This window comes from Rhea americana, unplaced genomic scaffold, assembly GCF_003343005.1.
Source record: "Rhea americana isolate MKP2758 unplaced genomic scaffold, rheAme1 scaffold_125, whole genome shotgun sequence".
In the NCBI taxonomy this organism is placed as follows: domain Eukaryota; kingdom Metazoa; phylum Chordata; class Aves; order Rheiformes; family Rheidae; genus Rhea; species Rhea americana.
Genome location: NW_028185317.1, coordinates 1443256 through 1463054, shown reverse-complemented (window position 1 = coordinate 1463054; position 19799 = coordinate 1443256). Strand labels below are relative to the sequence as shown.

The 19799-nt window shown below is 39.8% G+C and overlaps 1 protein-coding gene across 1 annotated transcript in view; it reads right to left on the bottom strand.

Annotated features, from left to right (window-relative positions):
• EDA (ectodysplasin A) overlaps positions 1–19799 on the bottom strand; it is a 95012-nt gene that overhangs the window by 16136 nt on the left and 59077 nt on the right. The window contains exon 3 of the mRNA XM_085325998.1: positions 3035–3064. Coding sequence (XP_085182124.1) covers positions 3035–3064 — 30 coding nt within the window. The remainder of the gene's footprint in view (positions 1–3034; positions 3065–19799) is intronic.

Here is a 19799-nt window from a genome sequence, read left to right as displayed (position 1 = left end):
AGAGAAGTTTGTCTCTCAACTTCTTTAAGCAATGGGCATAGAACTGAGAGCCAATCAACTGCATAAAATTAATCTCACTGCTTGCTCTTTATTTCTATGTCTAAAGAAAACAGAACATTACCTCATACTTTTTTAAAGGCAAAAACTATTTTAAAGCAAGTACAGGTGATCAAAGTAATACTGGCATTCTACAAAAATAGAGCAGAAGATTTAARGGGACAAATTGTTAATAGCAGTATTTCTATCCAGATTAGTGGACATGCGCCTTCAAATCTAAGCTGGCAACAAGCCAATCTCCTGCCRGTCTAGCAACTCTCCTCCTCCTTAGGATAATGACGGGCTTTCGAAATTATCACCTTGAATTAACATCCTTACCTATTTCCCCTAAAGCGTACTTACTAAATTCTTTTCATTCATTACCCCTTCAATCTAGATTACCCTAATGAAGGATCATATGTATTAAGTCCAGATCCTGCTGCTGTCTCTCTTCACTTTACTTCCCAAGAGGGATACATATTACAGCTGTTTTAACTAATCTGTCTCAGAGATCTGTTCTACTACTAAATTAGCTGCTATTTTAGCAGTAAAACAATTGCATATAATACTGAAGCTGCACAGGGACACTTATTTTCTATGCATTCTGACTCTGTCAAGTAATTTCAATTACTTTTCTGTATTACTGGAATCTTGCTTGCTAGAGTCATAAGGCAAAAAAAAAGTTACATGGTAAGTGTGAAGTTTATGATTCATGTACTAACAAAGGAGGCTATCCACAGCTACGTTATCGCATGTAACAAATACTGCGCATGGAAGCTAATAAGACTCTTTGGACATTTTTAGTAGGCTACGTGGGGAATGAGATACTTCTGTCTCTCCTTTTTTCTTTCTAAATTTCTGTAAGAGTCACTTCTCTTGGGCAGAACACACGGCATCCAAGAAGTCCTTGCCCACCAGAACAAGCCCTTCATTACGCAGCTGTGTGTCTGCGTTAGTGCATGCGTGTCACACCAGGAAAGAAACCGAGAAACGGGAACAGGCTGACACAGCCCCTCAAAATCCAACTCTTAGAGCATTTAGTGTTCAAAACTGAACCAAAACAGAAAGTTGATCCCTCTGGTTAAGCAGATAGTATCTGTGGCTCTTGCACAGCAAACAATACTCTTATGTAGAGTTGCCATATCTCATAAATCTACATAGGTTTAAAAGTGTCCTCCGGCAATCCCCAGCACCACCACAGAATAGCTTCGTAGTGAGTGTCTCCATCATCCAGTTCCTAACTTGCCAAGTCTCTATCTTTAGCCAAATACACTAGGCAGAATCGAAAACTCAAACTTGGCAGAAGCGATATATTTTCCTTAATCATTATATGCCAAAAAATAAGCTACAATTCTTAAAAAAAAAGTGAGTACCATAAAATTATAAAACTGTATACAGCACTACAGCTGTATGTAATACAGTACTATGAGATCCCTCTGCTACTCCAAAATTGCTATGAATACCGCAATCATCATTTGTTATTAATTCAGCTGATTTAACASGGGTTGAGGGTTTCAGAGTTTTGTCAGGACAAATTTTTAGAACATAAAATTTTATGCTACTTTTGAGGGTAAATATAAACTAAGTTTCTAACTGTGGCTTGTCTCAGCTTCTCAACCATAAGTTTTGAGTTTGTACACAACGAGTAGAAATGATTTGATGCGCTATTAAAGGAGTGTACACACGCAAACAACACAGAAGCTCAGCTGCTGCCTGTTGTTGCGCACAATTATTGYGGTCTGGGGTCTATGAGAAAGTCTGAGATGCATGGAAATTTCTTCTGAGTGATAGAGCATAACGTAAATGGGATAAAGAGCTAACTTTTCTTTTAAACAAATATGAATTCAGTATATACAATAGGGCCCAAAGTACTAAGCACAAACTTGACATTAAGTATACGTACAAATGCTTTGTTGCACAGGCCTGGACATTAGCATGTCCTTCATTTAAATGCCTCCATAAGCAACTTGATTGTTAAGCCTTGTATCAGTGGTGAGCTTCATGTGTTTCAAAGAAAGTACATCTGGGGGAGCCCATGAGTTGCACACAGTTTGTTTATGTGTTTCTTACAACCTATAATACTTTGCAAGTGCAAACCACACTTTTTAAAATGTGCACAGAAGTATATTGATAGTTATGAGGAGCAAAAAWTGGGCAATCAGATTACACTTCCTTGAAATCAGTAGTATAAATTTCTTTTGAGGAAAAGTTTACATGGCAACTCAAATTGCTCAAATTCCTGGGAGCAAATAAGAGCACAAATGTAAGTATTCCCCAGGAGTATTACACAAACATGGACAACACCAGATATCGCCACTGAAACACAGGCCTATGTACCAAATAACCCAATTCATTGATAAGCATTTTCAAAAATAATCACTTACACATTCCAAACAGCTTGAAGAACATGGTAAGAAAGTCAAAAATCTGTGGACTGACCAACACTCTGAAAGGATACATAAAATTCCACTTCTGAATTCAATAAGCATCCAGAAGTCACACGCGGAGTGTATTTAATTCAGAGGGTTTGAACGAGACACCAACCTGCTGATGGGCTTGCTAAAAAGACAGATCCATAGCAGAAGAGTCAGACAAAAATTAACATTGTTTCACTGCAGACAGCCTGGCAAAGAGCAAGCAGCTCASGAGACCTAGCACAAGACTCAATTCCACCCAGCTGCCAAACTACAGCACCTTAGGGTTCAGCATGCCCGTCCACACAACGTAATTAGCTTTCAAGGAAAAGCTCCGTGAACACCCATCCTCCTGAGGCCCTGCTGGCTAACGCAATCCTGCCACRGCAAGGAGGGAACGTGGGAGCACGGATATCCTCCCGTCCAAAAACGCATTCGGCTCTTGCTAACCCTTGCCATTCGCGGAGGGGTGAAAGGGCGTTTGTTCCCTCCTTCACGTTGATCACAGAGAAGCATAGCTGGGGTAGTTCAACAGGCACGGAAAGGAATCATTAYAGTAAAATTAAATTAAAATTCAAACTTACCCTTTTTCTTGTTCTTAACTGAACTTGGACCTAGAAAGAAAAAAGAAAGCTAGTGAAATTCAGTGACCACTTCATCTGAAATAATAAAAATTCCCCACTACCATCAATAATCACCAAATAATAATGGATAATGGATAATGGATAGTCTAAGTAATGATATATGAATCTTATACGCTATTAATCCTAACTCCAGCAGCCCAGTATGCACTAAAGAAACTTTTAAAAATCTAAGCTCTTCTCTTTTCCTCTATGATGGACTTGTAAAAGTAACTTTATCTTTCTTCTTTCTAGGCAAGYAAATGACAGGAGAGAGAATTCTTCTAAAATCTGTTTCCTACATCATAAAAAAGCTTTGAATTTTAATAGGCCAGTAAGATGTTGCAGTGGACAGTGTAAGGAAAAGTTTTTAACATAAGGAAATAGTTAAAAAAAAACTCACAAAAGTGTAAAATTAAAATCTAGTTACATCTGCAATTGCTGTTGAAAAGGTGAAGAAAAATACTGCCAGTGCACTGCTCAGCGTGGCGGTCATCACCGGACAGCTCCTCGGAGAGCGGCCAAGCCCTGCAAGCGGGCTGCTCCCTAGGACGGCCTTGGGACAAGTGGGGTGACTACCATTAATAATTTGCTACAAGACAGTATTTTTTTTCCTCAGTTCAATCACAAAACCAGACCACCAATCTGTTTACAAAATAAATACATCAGCTTACAGAGGTKAAGCTTGAGAACTGGTGGTTTAGAGCTGACATGCTTTGCTCTGCCACTAGTACTGGTCAAAAGGAAGTTCACATGACTCTGCGTGCTGGGGAAAGCAYTAAGTCAAATGCCTGCAAGCCAAGGTGTTTGAAAGTAATAATAAAATAATAATTAAAAAAGAAGAATTAGTATAAACTGGGTTAAACATTGGAAATACAGGCCTCCCAAAGCAAGTACTGAAAATATTTATAGTAAAATTGAGAAACTACAGGACKTTTTGAGCATCAAAATACCAGTGGAAATTGAAGTGCAAGACATGCGCCACTGCTTCCTCAAAAATAGATCAGGGATTAGAAGTAAACTGCAAAAATCCCCAGACACTAACTTGCCAGAGAGGGAAAATGGTTTATCAGTCAAATGTGCCCAAAATCTGGGTTTGAACATATATTGAGGATTGAAATAATCTTTACAAGGAGGCACGTATCGGGAAAAAACAAATCAATTTTGTAAGAGGATCTATTTACTAGTCCTCTTGCAGGGAAGTAGAGAAAAAGGCATGAGGTGTATTTACAAGGTCTGGTGGGGAACATACCCCAGCATAACTCTGCTTCTAAAACAGTTTAATTCAGGACTCATCTCCTCCAATATCAAAGYCCCATGGAACAGAAAAGTGCACCTTTTAACTTGTATTTGGGACAATATTTAGTCAGACTCTAGAGTGCAGACGCAGCAATTCAATCATCCTTTTTAGCTATGGCTCTCCGCCCGCTCTCATCCAAGGTGGGCGAGGAGAACGCCGTCAGAGATCCGCGCTGCCTTCCCGGCACGACTGGCTCCGCTTGCCACGCGCCCCCGAGGGCTCCCCGAGCACTGACCACGCTGCACCTCTGATGGAGGACTACAGCGCTTCTGCACGCGGAAGGTAAGGAGCACGTCCTGAGCCAGCAACGGTAGCGAAAGACAAATTAGAAACTAGCAGGGAAGTGCCATGACCTGTTCCCMTTACTGGTTAAAAGAAAGAAGAGAAAAATTACAGAAATATCCAGAAACCTTATTCATGTCTTTTCAAGAGGAGTACTGATTTCCATACATCATATTATGGTATGATCTGAAATTTCTGGTATTATATAAACATTAATTATTTTAACTTCATATATTCAAAACATTAAACATGTAGATGAGATATYGCATAGGTTTCTAGTAATGCTAACAACTAATATTTCACTAATAGCGAAACGAAACGTCGGGTCCAGCATRAAGAGATGAACTGTAAAACCTTTCATGCTTTGCAAACACCAGAAGGCTCCTCTTTTTGTGTTTTCCGAGCTCTGACACTTCCTGCAATGCAGAATTAGCAATGATGCACTGGCATCTCTATGGGCCCTCATTTAAGCACCAGCTAGTTAATCACACTTTCAGAGAAAAGAAAAGATCATCTGGGATTGTAATTAAAAAAAAAAAAGGCCAAGCAAAACGTGAGTGCTGTGTATATGTCTCTTCAGACCTTGGAGTCACGAGAATTTATTTCATGTTATATATATCGCACCATTAGCGCTATAACCAGAGTGAAAGTACAAATAACTGCGGCGAGCCAAACAGATTTGAAATGGATGGAACCAATTAGCTTCAAAGATGAATGGGACGAATGAGAACCACATGTGATGTCAATGTTCACAGTCTATATTACAACACACGCATCTGTTCCAGGCACGGCAGCGAGAGATGTTACGGCTGTGCAAGTGAATCTTTCGACAAACACAAAAATACTTCTGACATGAAAAAACACAATATTATTAGCCTTGGGAGCTTCCGAGTCTCTGGGGTTTGCATCTGTTCATCTCCCAATAGGAAGGGGTGGATAATTTAATTGTAGCAGAGAGCTGTAAGATTCATTTGATACAACACAAGACAGAATTTGCCTAATTTTTGCTTAAAATGGTAAACTCATCTGATTTCTCTAAATTTACTCCAACATGGTAACGAAGTCTCGCACTGAGTTTGGGCAGCAGAGCTCCACTGCAATGCATATACACAGGCCCTCCAAGATGAAGGGCACCAAAGCGCACGGCTTGAGCACTTTACTTGGTATATACACTAGCCCAACATCTACGTAAAGAGGAACAAATCCTTTCTGTCATACTTTGCTAAGGCCACACTCACTGTTTAAACAATAAAATCAGTTAAATGCTGCAATGGTTTAATGCATATTACTCTTCTGTTATCTAGTTTTATCTATTAGCAATAAGCAACAGAAAATGTATGAGCAGCAAAATCAGCCTGTACTGTTTCTGTATTAAAAAACAACAAAAAATGCTAGGCAATTTATTTAAAGCATGTGGACTTTTACAAGAGAGAGTGGCAATTCCTCCTAGATACACACACACACACACAGAATCATCACTGGAAGAGAAACAAATAATTCTTGTATTTAAAATAGACCCAGATCCACTTATCTTCCAAGTTATTTTTGCCAAAGGAGCTAAATATCATTTCATGAAAAACATTAAGATGTTTTCACAGGTATTTGCACAAGCAATAACATGAGTTCCATGTTTCTGTAGTAATTCTTTAATACTTTCTTCAAAGATATTTTAATATGGAAGCATATAGAAAATGATAATTGATAACATATTAAGCAAGATCAACTACATTTAGATTATTCTTAACAAGCATTTGCCTATCTTGTTCTCTAGGCCCTCCATAGATGAAGCCTTCAGAGGAAATCCACCATCACTCTTGAAACTTCTCACAGTGTCCAACTTAAATCTCCCTAACTTCAATTTTATCATCCTTCTTCACATGCCAGGGACACTGAAATTATTTCCCTACTTCCTCCTTGCAGGAGACCTCTGTAACTGAAGATCCATCTTCCCACTCAGTCATCTTCTCCAGGCTAAACCACCAAAGTCCATTCAATCCTTCATCCCATGTGCCCATTCCTGATTTTTGATCTTTAATAGTAGTCTCCTACATGYCTTCTGTTGCTTTTTGATCAATACATTTCCAGAACTTTGGTGGCTCAAACTAGACCCAGTCCTCTAGATGAGGTCTCATTAATGCTAACATATATCTTCTAGGCTAAAGTCCTGTCCATACATTTCAGTATTTCATTTTCATTTTTCCTCAATACTTGATGACATCCACTTACATTCAAGTTTTGACTCAATACAGCACGTGACCTTTTTCAACACAACGATTAGCAGGTCCCTCCACTTTATCTTTATGCAGTTGATTAACCTTGGAAAAACTTAGTGGGAAGGAGTGTAGGATATTGCACTTTCATTTTCAGTCTTTTCTCCAATTCGTCTATATAACGTTTAATTCCATTGTGGCTCTTCAGTACACTTGCAAGTCCCTCCTGACTAAAAATTTAATAGACATTGTYTAAAATGGCTTGTTCAGGCTGTTAACGAATAGTATTAATAACACCTGTTCTGGATCAAGAAAGTTGTATCCTTGTATTTTAACAGTGAACTGCTGAAGAYTGCCTTCCAGGTATGGTTATTTGGCAATTCATGACCTCATTTTTATGGGCCTATTTACACCAAGTTTCTCTATTGTATCCAAAGCTGTATTAAAAACAAAGTACTTGATAGTCACTGCTTCTCCTCAGTCCAAAAGACTTGCCATCTTGCTGTGGAAGGAAACTAGTTTGACTTGACAAGCTCTTCAAAAAACTATTATCATCTGTTCCTGACCTTTCCTTTGCCTTTTAGCTGCTTACAGCAGTGCATCTGGTGATTCCTTCCAGCTTGGGTGGGAACCGAGAGTAACCCGATTCAGTTGTTCACAATTCCTCTTTTTGCCTTCTTTATACACTTAGCCTTGAGTTTACTTTTCATCAGTTTTCTGACATCACCTCTGTTCTTTATACATTTTCACTAGGATCTATTCTGTCCAYATCAGAGATCAAGATTATGGTCCTGATTGCTTCTTTATAAATGCAATAGCTACTAAAGCATGGAAAATCTTCTCCACACCCCTTTGTGTCATATTTTTGTACTTTTTCATGGTATCTCAACTAGCTTCTCCTTCCATTCCATATGCTTTCTCCTTGTGTTTAAGGTCAAGATATATGCCAAGATTTAGGGAACATTCTTCTTTTTCTTTTCTTCTTGTTTTTCATCTGAAATTAAATTTATGCTTGTACTCCCTCCTTGGAGGAGTTATCAGCTCTATTTAACCCTTCTATTTAACTCTTCTTGGCACAGGAAAGGAAGCTGAGAGGAACTGTTAACACAGGGGAACTGGAATAGTACAGAGGAAAAACTATATGGCTTTGAAGAATATGGTAATAAGCATGGAGTGAGACTCAGTCATACAAAATGTACAGCCCCATAAATTAGACATAGGGAGTAATAAACGTTTCTGCTGTATGGTGGAGCTGGTCAGCTGGAACTAAGGAGAACAGTGTGTATGCAATGATTTTCTGCAATACAGCCAGAAAAGAGGGAAATACAGTCCTACAAATTATCAGTGAAAGTATTTCCAGCAGAGAGGGAAATACTGAACCACTTTGTAAACAGGGGTGAAAAATCTGGAGGAATTAATTCAATCTTGATCATACAAAATGACTGATTTAAATGAAAACAAGATGACAGAATAACTCCTGCAAAGGTCAAATAGACATGACTGGACTGCTTATCTTCAGAAAACAAGAAAGAAGAGTCTGTCTGGCTGTCTGGTTAGCAGTCAAGACTGTCCATCCTGAGAAAGACATGAGTACTGCTGTGAACACTACTGGAGAGCAGTCAGGGAGGAAGATGACCTATTAAGGCTTAYAGGACAGCTCTGGCACACATCATGTGTAAGTCACAAAGACAGTTAAGCTGGAACTTAGAAGGCTTTTTCTCACTTCCTGAATGGAGAGACTGTGGAACAAAGATCTGGAGGGCATCCTCTGGCTCAAAGCAGAATTCTCTGGCATCATGTGAGCTCCTTAAAGTCTCTCAAAAATTCATCAATCCCTTTGAAAAGTAGTTAGGGTTTTTTTGCCTACTCTTATTGAAAGCCATAATTTCAAAACTACCAAGCAGGCTGCTAAACTCATCTGAAATGTTTAAACTTGCTACTTGATCTTCTACAATTTATAATAATAATTTATAAATTTTCATTTCATTTCCTTTAGAAAAAAGCTCACCAGCTCTGGCTATAATGATTGATAGCAGCTTTGTTATCTGCCAGCTGAGTTCTTTGCTCAAAAGACATGATCTCCCCCCAGAAAGGTGCAAGAGTAGCAGAACTGCACACTGGGCTTTTGAAGACTCTGGCTTTAAACAGCCCAAGATCTTGAGTTCTTTAAAAACTAGTTTTCCACACCTGTTTTGAAAACAAGAAAGAATGATAACAGAGAAGGAGGGAATATAAAATCAGCAACAGTTGTAAAACTTTGAGAGAAAGTTATATGCAGGAAAACACAGCTCTAGATGATAGCAAATACCACAAGCCAAATCAAAAACCCCACTCTCAAAGCCTTCTGCTTGCAGAGACAGCTGGGTTCTGTGGAAGTGGGATACACCTCCACTGTAACTCAAAGCAACACCAAATCACTTCTTCAAGCAGAATTATTATGGCCATAAGTTTTAGCAATGAGCCAGTTCAGCTGTAAACCCTTCTTCTAAGTTAAAGAAAATATTTGCAATATAWGAGATTTTGCTGTATAAAACAGCACCTGTGGCACAGTAAGCAGCAGAAGACACCTTACTGAGCTTCAGAGAACAGRTTCTAACTCCCAGCTCTGCAGACCTACCATCTGCTGGATAATTGCCAAAGTTTTCAGGAAAAAAACAGATGACAACACAACTCAAAGATACTACATTTGACATGCTTTCTCTTATAAAGATTAATATAGCTTATATTTCTTTTCTGATTTTACTTTCTGCATGCTACACACTGCTATGATTTACAATAAATGCAAAAACATCAAAAACTTCTTCAGGACATGTGCTGATATATATAGGATATTAAAAAACACTGTGTTCACTTATTAGTTATGTGTGTGGATTAACAAGAAATAGTTCAAATTCCTTCAAAACAGTTCAAACTGACTTTACTGACGGGAACAGATCTTTGTAATTATGTGTGCTTCATATAAAACCAGCAAAAAGTTGTCATGATAGGAATCTGTCAAGCAAAGGATTAGTACCTGAGAAAGCTGCTGAATTTTCTCCAATTTTCAACTGCAAAGAGCAGAACAATGTCAGCAAGCTTTATTAATGTACTCTACCAGCATTCACATTAAATTCACAGCAAAGTGTTTCCAGGGTGAGGGGAGAATAGAGTTATGCTTTACAGCAAAACTTGGAGAGGTTAAATATCCGACTGCCTCCAAGGTAGGTGTGAGAAAGTTATGAAATACCAGCCCTTTACACTTCAGATGTAATTACAAGTTTAGATTTGCTCTTTGCAGAGCACCAAGACGGTCCTAAGAACAGTCTGCACAGAGAGGTACCTGGACCATATCTGGTATATCTGCCAGGTGATTAGATACATTTAACCATGTTGAAACAAATCAAAGAAAATCTACTGATGTCTTTAAGGTGACTTACATTTACCTCAGAAATCAGATAAGAAGAGATACGCTACAAGAACTGTAATGTCATCTATATTCATCTATAGACCGCAGCAACYCATTTTCAGAATTCACTCTATTTTCACTGCTTGCTCCTGGGATTAGTATGACATTCCTTTTCCATTTTCCTAGCCCAGAGTTACTGTGGCAGACTGTCAGTCTTCTTGCCTAAGCACAGTTCTTGTTTGGGAGGTAAGTAAGACCACATAATACAACTGAACTGTTCGTATCAGCCCCTGTGAGAGTGGACACAGRGCTCTCCACATGACCATCCCCTTTCTGCCTTCTATAGGGGGAAAAACAGAGGTACTGAGAAATTAATCTTCATCTCAGGTTGAAAAGGCAAACTGAATCAGAGACAAAATCTTCATGATCTATGAGATGTTAGTGGCTCCCAAAAATGTCACTTCACTTGTTTCTCTTAATACTCATTTGTAAAATAAGCATGAGGTGACTTCTAGGTGAAATCATTAAAAAGAAAAAACACCTACCTCATTTTTTTTTAGGAGAAAATTAGAAGCAATGAGCTCCACTTAACTTACCTAATATATGCTTTTTCAAAACTGTATCATCTTTGTGAACTACAAAGAAAATTACAGTTTTTCTTTGAAATGTGAACTTTTGGTTGTAGTTGGAAAAAKAATATTAAGAGAACCACTGTTCTCAACAGCTATGGAAATGGAATGTTAACCCTGTTAATCATCTAGTYTAAGAAAGAGCCCACCTGATAAATCTCAGACAAAGCTCTGAATACTGCCCAAATCCACAAGTAACTTCTAGAGAATAGAAAGCTAACAGGATTTGAGTATAGTTCCAGGACATTAGTTGGGAAACCATTATTAATGGCATTCTTGAAGCATATAAAAGTCCCAGCCAAGGCCYCATTTGCACACAAGGATTTTTGTCTTGAAGGAGCCTAGAATCTAAACAGACAAAATGGAGAGTGAGAGAGAGAAGAAACCGAAGCAGATTACAACAACCCAGCTCCACGGTGTAGTAGGTGAGTGTCACAGGATTCAAGTTTTATTACCAGCYAGTTGTTATTCTGCCATAATCCATAATAAATTCCATCTTTCATATAAGCCTCTGACCAGGAAGTATCTACCAATCTTGAAAGTTTCCACCTTTCCAGGAAGRAAGTTCTCTGTCACTTGAAGCTTTCCAAAAAATAGCAGCAAATTCAGGTAATTTTTACAATTGCCTCCTATAACCAGCCTTATTTTAACTTTTACAAAAATTAAGATCAAAAAGAACTATCATGATGATCAAGCATAAAGGAAGTCCTACCTAACAAGCCTTCCACCAATCACTTTGTYTCTATTTGACCAATTTTAAGGCAAAAAGAAAAAAAAAGAAATTAAAGAAAAGCTCAAGCGTTACTTCAAAGATAAAAGATCCAAAGCAATGGAGAATCTGCTACATTCTTTGGTAAGTTGTCTCAAAGGACAAGATCAAACAAATCCCCTTTGGTCAAACCTCTGAAACACCATTCTTTCATTTACAGAACTAGTGTAACAGTATTTGCTTCATTCACRTGGGTATGAGATATGTAATGCTTTTCAAATATTTTGAAGTGCAATGTTATTAATGCCAGATTATACTGGAGTTGAGGAAAGAAGGATGTTAGCTCCAAAACACATGCTTTATCTAGAACATGTGGTTTTTGGGGAGGTTTGGAACCAATATGTTTTCAACATTTTCAGGAAATTTGGTCTAGCCAGATGAAAGCTTCTTGGACCATACCGAAATATTAGTCAGTGATACAAATACCGAAACAAGATGGTATTTTTCCCTTCCCCTAAAACTGAGTTGTTTCTCTACTAATTCTAAAGAACAGGACAACAGATCTTGAAGAGTATATCAAATTCAGTATTATTACTCCAAAATATTTAGAAAAAACAATGAACTATAAATCCAGGGAAATATCCCAGAACTAAAACATATCACATTTCTCAAAACTTCTGGCTTGACTTGGCAGAGTATTTGGGGCAGGGGGGAGGGAATGAAGAGGGATAGTCTTCTMCTAAGTGTGGAGAAAGATACTGTCTGCATCTGCGAGCAAAATGGCTAGATCCAAGTTAGGAATKGAATGGGATGTCCCGGGTACAAGGCTATTACTAACTCAAATATATCAGAATATATTGAATACATTGTATAACTGAATGTGGAGTTCACCATACAGAGTGGAAAAAAAAAGGATGAAGAAACAGCAGTGCTTGACATGTAAGTACACAGYGCAGAGGCTAGTGTTATTCATCTATTCTTAACCATCACTGTCGCCTCTCTCTCTACTTTTGTTTCAATTTTTTTTAAAACTCTTTAAAATTCACCTGTGGACACAGTCACTCCTAATTCGCTTTTTCTGGCTATCTTAAATTGAGACACTCCATGCTGGCCTCCTATAAAACGGCATACCCTCCCTGTCCTTCRTCCAGCGGTACTCCCCTTTGACAGCACTACCAAGAGCTCACCCCAGCCTGCTGCTCAGTCCCTCGCGCACAGCAGGGCTGCGAGTCCCCCGTTTCAGAAGTCATGCTTCAGAAGATAATAGCACCCCACCGTGTTCCAGAATTATAGGCTGCTAAGTCCCCAGGACTGGCTGGGTGCCAGTTTAGAGCTGACACTCTTTGTTCATGACACCACACCCCTGCGGTGAATTAAACTGCCTAACACTCGCAGCCAGTTTCCTCCGGCCCTCGGCCCTCGAGATCAAGAAGAGTTTGCAGCTCATCTTGCAATCTTTTGAGGCACTCCCTTGGCTATGTCCACTTTTGAGGCTATTCTTCATCTCCTTCAAGGACTTTTCATATGTCTCCATATGTCTTAAGGGAAAGTGCCCTGCACTGAGGTCTCCTCTGAGACTTCTGGGACACTATGCTTTGTGGCCAGAGGGTCTGAATAGAGTTTGTGTATCAATAGCAAAAGCTGAGAATCATTTCTCTTGTGGTGAGTTAGGTATGAGAGCTGCTTTCTGCTGTCTCACTATTCTCCTTCTCTGAGCAATCTGTCAAAGGATGAGCCTATATCCATGTGCCATCCAGATGATCAGATCCTGCTCCAGGAGCTCTGYGAATCAGCAGCCTGCTCTCTCCTTATTCCTCTGATCCCAAACACTAGACTTCAACTCGACCCATCAGTTTAGAAATCAACAGGGAGAAGTCACGGCTCATTCCTGTCCAGTCCCCAGGGTCACTGGAGAAGTGTGTGCCACACAGTGGTGTGGCAGAGTGCCACAAACTCCCTTCCTCAGATGGCTTCAGACTATGTGAGATCTCATCACATAACAGCAGGCTTTATGATGCTGCTGTTTTTCTCTCCTCACAGTACCCCAGAGAGATTTTTACCTGGTTTGACCATTAAGAAACAGGACTTTTCACATGTAGGAATAGCTTAGCCAAACTCATAAGGAATTTGAGGAGAGTTAAATCTCCAAATGCTGAGATACTGGGGGCAGAGAGAGTATGTTGTGATGTATTTTAAAGTGACCCTTAATTATATTAAAGGGAAAAAGTCTTTAGTTTGAACAGATCCAGATAATCAGAATGGAAGTGCAAGTATAAGAGAAACCTAAAAAAAAGGTCGGYCAAAAACCTGCTTCATTTTGCCAATGTAAAGTTATCCTGTAGAAGAATAGAAGAAGCACACTCTACCCTATTTGGGCTGGAGGAAGGAGAAGGGTGACACTAACTGCTCTCAGGCACTGACCAGGTTTCTCCACCTTAAAAAGGACTATGGGAATTGTAGATTGCCAGGTGCCACACGAGGGGGACACATACTGGAGCAAGCACAGACCCCCCCRTCTCAGCCCTGCGTATCTCACAAGGACTTCTTGGCATGAGGAACAACGTAGGTACCTCGGTCTTAGAAGAACCAGACCAAAAGAGCAACAGCTCTGGAGCCATCGTCTATCTTTGCTGTCGTCATGCCTGTTACAGCATCAGTCCCGCTTTAGGGGGAGGACTGGATCCCATGACCTCCTGAGGTCCCTTCCACCCTAAATTACTCCACGATCTTAGCTCTGCTTAACCACCAGAAGAATTCTGCTGAAAATCACTACTCTAATTCTTTTCTTCAGAAAAGCATACTTACCCTCATTTACTGCAACCGGAATTTTAATCACTTTATATAACATAAAGAAGGATCAGCTGACTTTAATTTCTTTCCTCARTCCCACTGGATCCACTTTACCTCAGGGGGCAGAGCTGTGGTGCTGCTCCAGGAGGCCAGCACATACTCTGCTCCATCCTGCATCTGACGCCTGCCGTCTCCACACAGGCAGCATGAGACTCCACCCTTCCTTGTCCGCGATGGTGAACTCTTGAATGGCTTGAGATAGCCCACGAAACCATGCCATTCGACAATCTGAAAGTCAGGTAACTTTGTTTCTTCATTATGCTGAAGGCTTTCATTTCCATGGCTCTTGAAAAACTGGAAAATTTCAGCAAACTAAAATGAAACACCTTAATTTTGAAGAATTTGAAATGAACCTGAAGCAATAGAGAGGCACCAGGGACGGCTGGGAAGAACTGTTGCGGGCTCTACTCCTGCATACTTATATATTGCTTAGGGCAGGCAACACATCAGAACATCCTATTGATAACATGAAGGTTAAAAAACAAACAAACAAAACAAAAAAGCTCTCCAGTCTCCACTGACTAGGCGTAAGCACACCACAGCGTGAATGTGTTCATAAGCAAAGACAAAATCCTGCTCCTAATTAACTACAGAGCCACTGTTGCTGGCTTGGTAATATTGCGCTGACTTCTCAAAAAAACAAAAAAACAATCAAACATAAATCTCCACCCTTCTTAACTCCGCGCTCCCATAATTAATCCCAGCCAAGTTCCTGGGGTTTACACCAGAACCTGTGGCCATCGTATTTCATTTTCTGTACTCTCACTGGCTATGCAAGAAGAATAGGATGTGCCTCTCTGCCTTCAGGCACTTCGGTTGCATTCCAAAAGCTGCATCTTTACAGCAGAGCTCACAAACAACACTGCTATTGCTAACTCACGTATCTAAAGGCTTTTTTTTTTTTTTTTTTTTTTTTTTAGCCTTCTACTGCATTAGTAGCCATAAACCATACATATAAGTGGTTTAGACTGAAAAGGTATGATGGAAATAAATTATTTACTTTATTCCTGTCTGTTTTCGTGCTCAATTTTGTCCTTATCTAATGTTTTTTTTTTTTTTTTTTTTTTAGCCTGCTGGATGGATGCACAGGGTTTATTTTCTATACACCACTGCACCTCACTGCTTACTTTATCAATAACACACATTTGAATCTAACAATTTAAAGCATAGTATTACAGCTGTGTTTGTTTTATTCAGTTGTTGCTTAACACAAAACGTTCTGGCATTTTAAGTCATATCCCACTAAGATAAACAACTAACATATGTCATGAATTCCAGCAGAAATGATTCCCAAGTGGTTCTGCAGCAAGGTTTTAACCAAGTGTATTAAAAGCTCTGTTAAATTGTTTGCTGGCAATTTTAAATACACATTTCCCAGTCATCCATAAGGAATCAAGGACAGGTGTGAGGGAATCTGTTCAGCTATCTCATCTCTGCAGCAGTTTACTGTTTTTCTTCCTCTTGTATGTAACTAATTGGACTGAAAGTTTCTATGAACGTTCCACAAACACAGAGCTGTGGAATATCATTCCTGAAAGGAATCGGAATGACAGCGCCTATTCTGCTCCTTGCAAAGCCTGGGCCTCCTGCCGTGGGCATGTTCTTAGAGCAGTTACAACACTGAAGTGTTATTTGGCCCAGCCAACTCTGAGAGATAGCTAAAGAGATTAATGTACTTAACCAAATTTTGCTCTTATTAATGAGATCAGTTATGAATGCAACATTGTCGCTATACATCACAGCTAGCAAAGCCCTAACGAAAGCACAGAATTACCATGTCATATTCACAACTTTTTCCCTAAGTCATTTCCCGGTGGTGGTGTTTTTTAGCTTTGTGCAATACTACACTTCTTATACTTGATGCATCTGGTGTAATATAACTGACTGGATTTTCAATGAGGCCAGAAAGGCATGATTGATCACAGCTTCAGAGGTCCCTGATTAAAATGAAGTTTTAAAAAAGTTTAAGAATTTAATTCAATTTTTAGCAAAGTCTGCTGAAGCACATACCCTAAAYCAAACAGTAAGAATCTGTCAGGACAACCCTGGAATCCATCCAAAAGTTGAATCAGCATAAGGAACTAACAGTGCAACCTAGATCCTCCTTCTCAAGCTTCCTGACTACCCCAGCATCTCAGAATCTTTCAGCTGTGGTGCTCCTACMTTACCCAAAACACAGGAGATGAGCGGGAAGTACCAAACACACTAAGGAAGTTTTATAGACGGAATGAATCTAACTGCTGCTTTAAACATATCACTAAYGAAGAAGTAAGGGTTACTTTCGGAACACCCCAGCTCTAACAGGAAGAGCTGGTGACAGAGGAATACAAAGGTCGCGTACGGATCAGGGCACTCTGACTGCTGCACTGGGATCTCTGTGACCTGAACCGGTTCCTCCCCCTGTTGCTCTTTGTGGCTATCACACCATTAGGTTCATCTCTCTCTGTGAGTTAATTGCTTTTAACACTAAACAGCTGAGCTGGGAGGCTACTGGGGAAGCAATGTGCCAACAGAGTAGGATGAAGGGTTCTGGACTCCATTAGTTTTCAAACCCTGGTGCGTTCTTGTTGGCTGATGTCATACATCCTCATGGAATCCTCATCATCCGTGCGCACTGCAGGAATGAATCTCATCACTCAGGCTTTCAACAGCCAACACTTTCTAGATAGCTAGTCCAAAATCTCTGAGTGGAAATAACATCTAGGCTTCATCAACTAAGCTAACACCTCTGCTTTCCTAACACTCTCCAGTTGCATGGAGCTCCCTTGAAATTATGTCTTGCTTGGATATCTATGGGATCACGTTTCTGGATGATAAGTGTCTCTCTACTATTTCCCAACATATGTTTCAGCAAAGGCTGTTAACAGATATTTCAATAAATTTGACCTTACAGTAATTTCAAAAGAAAAAAAAAAGGGAAAGGAAAGGGGGGGAAGGGGGGAAAAGGGGAGAAGCATTTTGAACCAAGACACTGTTAATATTTCACCTGTCTGAAAAAGTGCATTTTCTTAAAAGTTATACTTAGAGCAAGAAGATCTCTTTTTTCTAGAGAATCTTCACCTTCAGTTTCACTTGTTTACAGAAGTTACACAGTATTCATCTACCACTACTGTAACAGACCTGAAAACCACAACTTAAACTTCATTCTGAATTTTTAGGCAGTTGTTAAACTACTTTGAATCTTGTCTYATTGGAAATGCTGGTGAGAAATGAGCACAGATTCAAGCCTATGATCAAAAATAAGCAAGCTATATTCTTATCAATGTATCTTCATAGCAGAAAAGTGCCTAAGGTACAGAACCTTAAACAAATAGGCTGCTTTATTATAATTAGCACAGGTTAGAGATATGTGAATGACAACCAAGGATCTGCAAATAATCTTTTGTCATAATTTTACCAGAGTGCTGAGAATGATGTCATAGGAAAGAGACTGAGACTGTACACAGACGTTTATACATTTGCTACGGCATCATCTTAATTTGTCCCTTCCCCTATTTTGGAGGAAATCACAGAGAAATTCTGYGGGAAATCAGAGAAATTTAAATATTTTCTGGTGAGCTTTTCTTTTGGGACCGTCTCCTCTGCTCCAGTATCCAGGAAATGTTCTTGTTCTTTATTTATTGAGTGCTCATCACCATGGTTTCTGAGCACAATGAAGCTCTATCGCCCTTAATACATCTGCGTTTCTGAGAACGCMGGGACTCTGGGGAATTGCATGGGGCCGACACAAAGGAACCAATTGTTCCAGGGCTCTGGAGTCAGATGGATATGACTTTCCTTTTAGACAGAGAGGAAGCAAGCAGGAAAAGTTGCTATTGTGATCTGTATATAAAAAGCCCTACTGTATCATCAGCACCCTTACGTAAGGAGGGGATAGCAGACTAGTATGAAATACAGAGCTAGGAGGACCCGCTAGCTCTGCACGGGACGGCCCCAGCAGACACACGCTCGGAGAACGGAGTGCTTCTCACGCCAGCAGTAACCTGGAGGCTTCTCCTCCTGCGAGACAGAAGGAAACAGGGAAACAAAATCCATGCTTTTCTTCTGTTATCTGATGGCTGATTGCAGCCAAAACCATTTTAAAATAACAAAGCAAATACTAACAACAGCACTCTGAATGAGAAAAGGTTGAAAGACTGAACCTGTCTGGTTAGCATATTATTTTCAAAGCTCCAGGTAAAAGCAGGAATCTAGACAAACTTCTGCTATCCCAGTGAAAGGAATTTAATTTTCATTTCAATAAAAACCATTTATAGCACTAAAACCAGTGAGTCCTCAAGGACTTTCTTCAGTAGTAAGGAYTGCCAAAGTAGTAGGAACCAAACTGTTGTCAACTTAAGGGCAGCCATCTGCTCAGCCTCTTTCCAGCTGCCATGCTCCAAATCAAAGAATGGATAACAATCATCTATGTTTCTCACCAAGCTCAATATGAAAAAATCCAGGAAAGAAAAAAAACCCAAGCCAAAAAACCAAAAACCAGGAAAGCAGCACTGCAGGGATCTAACTGGGAACAGAGATGAAAGTAGGAGAAAAAGAAACTTTTTTTTTTTTTAACAATGTTTTTTAAAGAGTCCTATTGACATCTGCTTTGTAAATGTTCTGTCATTATTTATAGCCTCAAGAGCACAGAACTGTCTCTGCAGTTACAACCATGCTACCCCCATATTTTGGCTTTGTTAGCAAAGACCCAGCAGCACTTTTACAGTTGCCCTGGGAATAGAGATCTAACATTTCATACACAGTTCATTTAAAAGTGGACTAATTTAACATTCTTGATGGTTCCTTTTAGCACAACTGTTGCTAATTACCAGCTCCAGAATGATTTGTTAATCTGGGAGCTAAAGTGGTTCCACAGCAGCATAAATACACCAAGACAAAAAGGAGGGACAGAACAGAAAGGCAYTGGAGAGGGTCAAGTTTTAGTGAACTAAAACAGGTTATGTGACAAGTGGAGCTGGTAACAMACAGTATAAAGCACATCATAAATTGGATCTGTAAGGAGAATAATTCTATTCCTTAAAAAGTGGAAAAAATAGACACACTTTTCAAAGCTGCRCAAATGTTGGTTTTGGGGACATGTACAGGAAGCTGGCTTGAAACATGATATATGTTCCTCAGGATCGGGGAGGCATTAATCTCTGTTTGCTTCTCTTTGCCCGTGGCAGAGCAACCCTTTTCACAGCAGCACTGGGAGCCRCCTCAGGCGCGAAGAGGTGAGCGGTGTCCGTGCAGGAACCTTATCCCAGGACACGACCTTGGCTTCACAGAATCATAGAATCAGTAAGGTTGGAAGGGACCTCTGGAGATCATCTAGTCCAACTCCCCTGCTCAGGCAGGGTCACCTACAGCATGGTAGACAGGGTT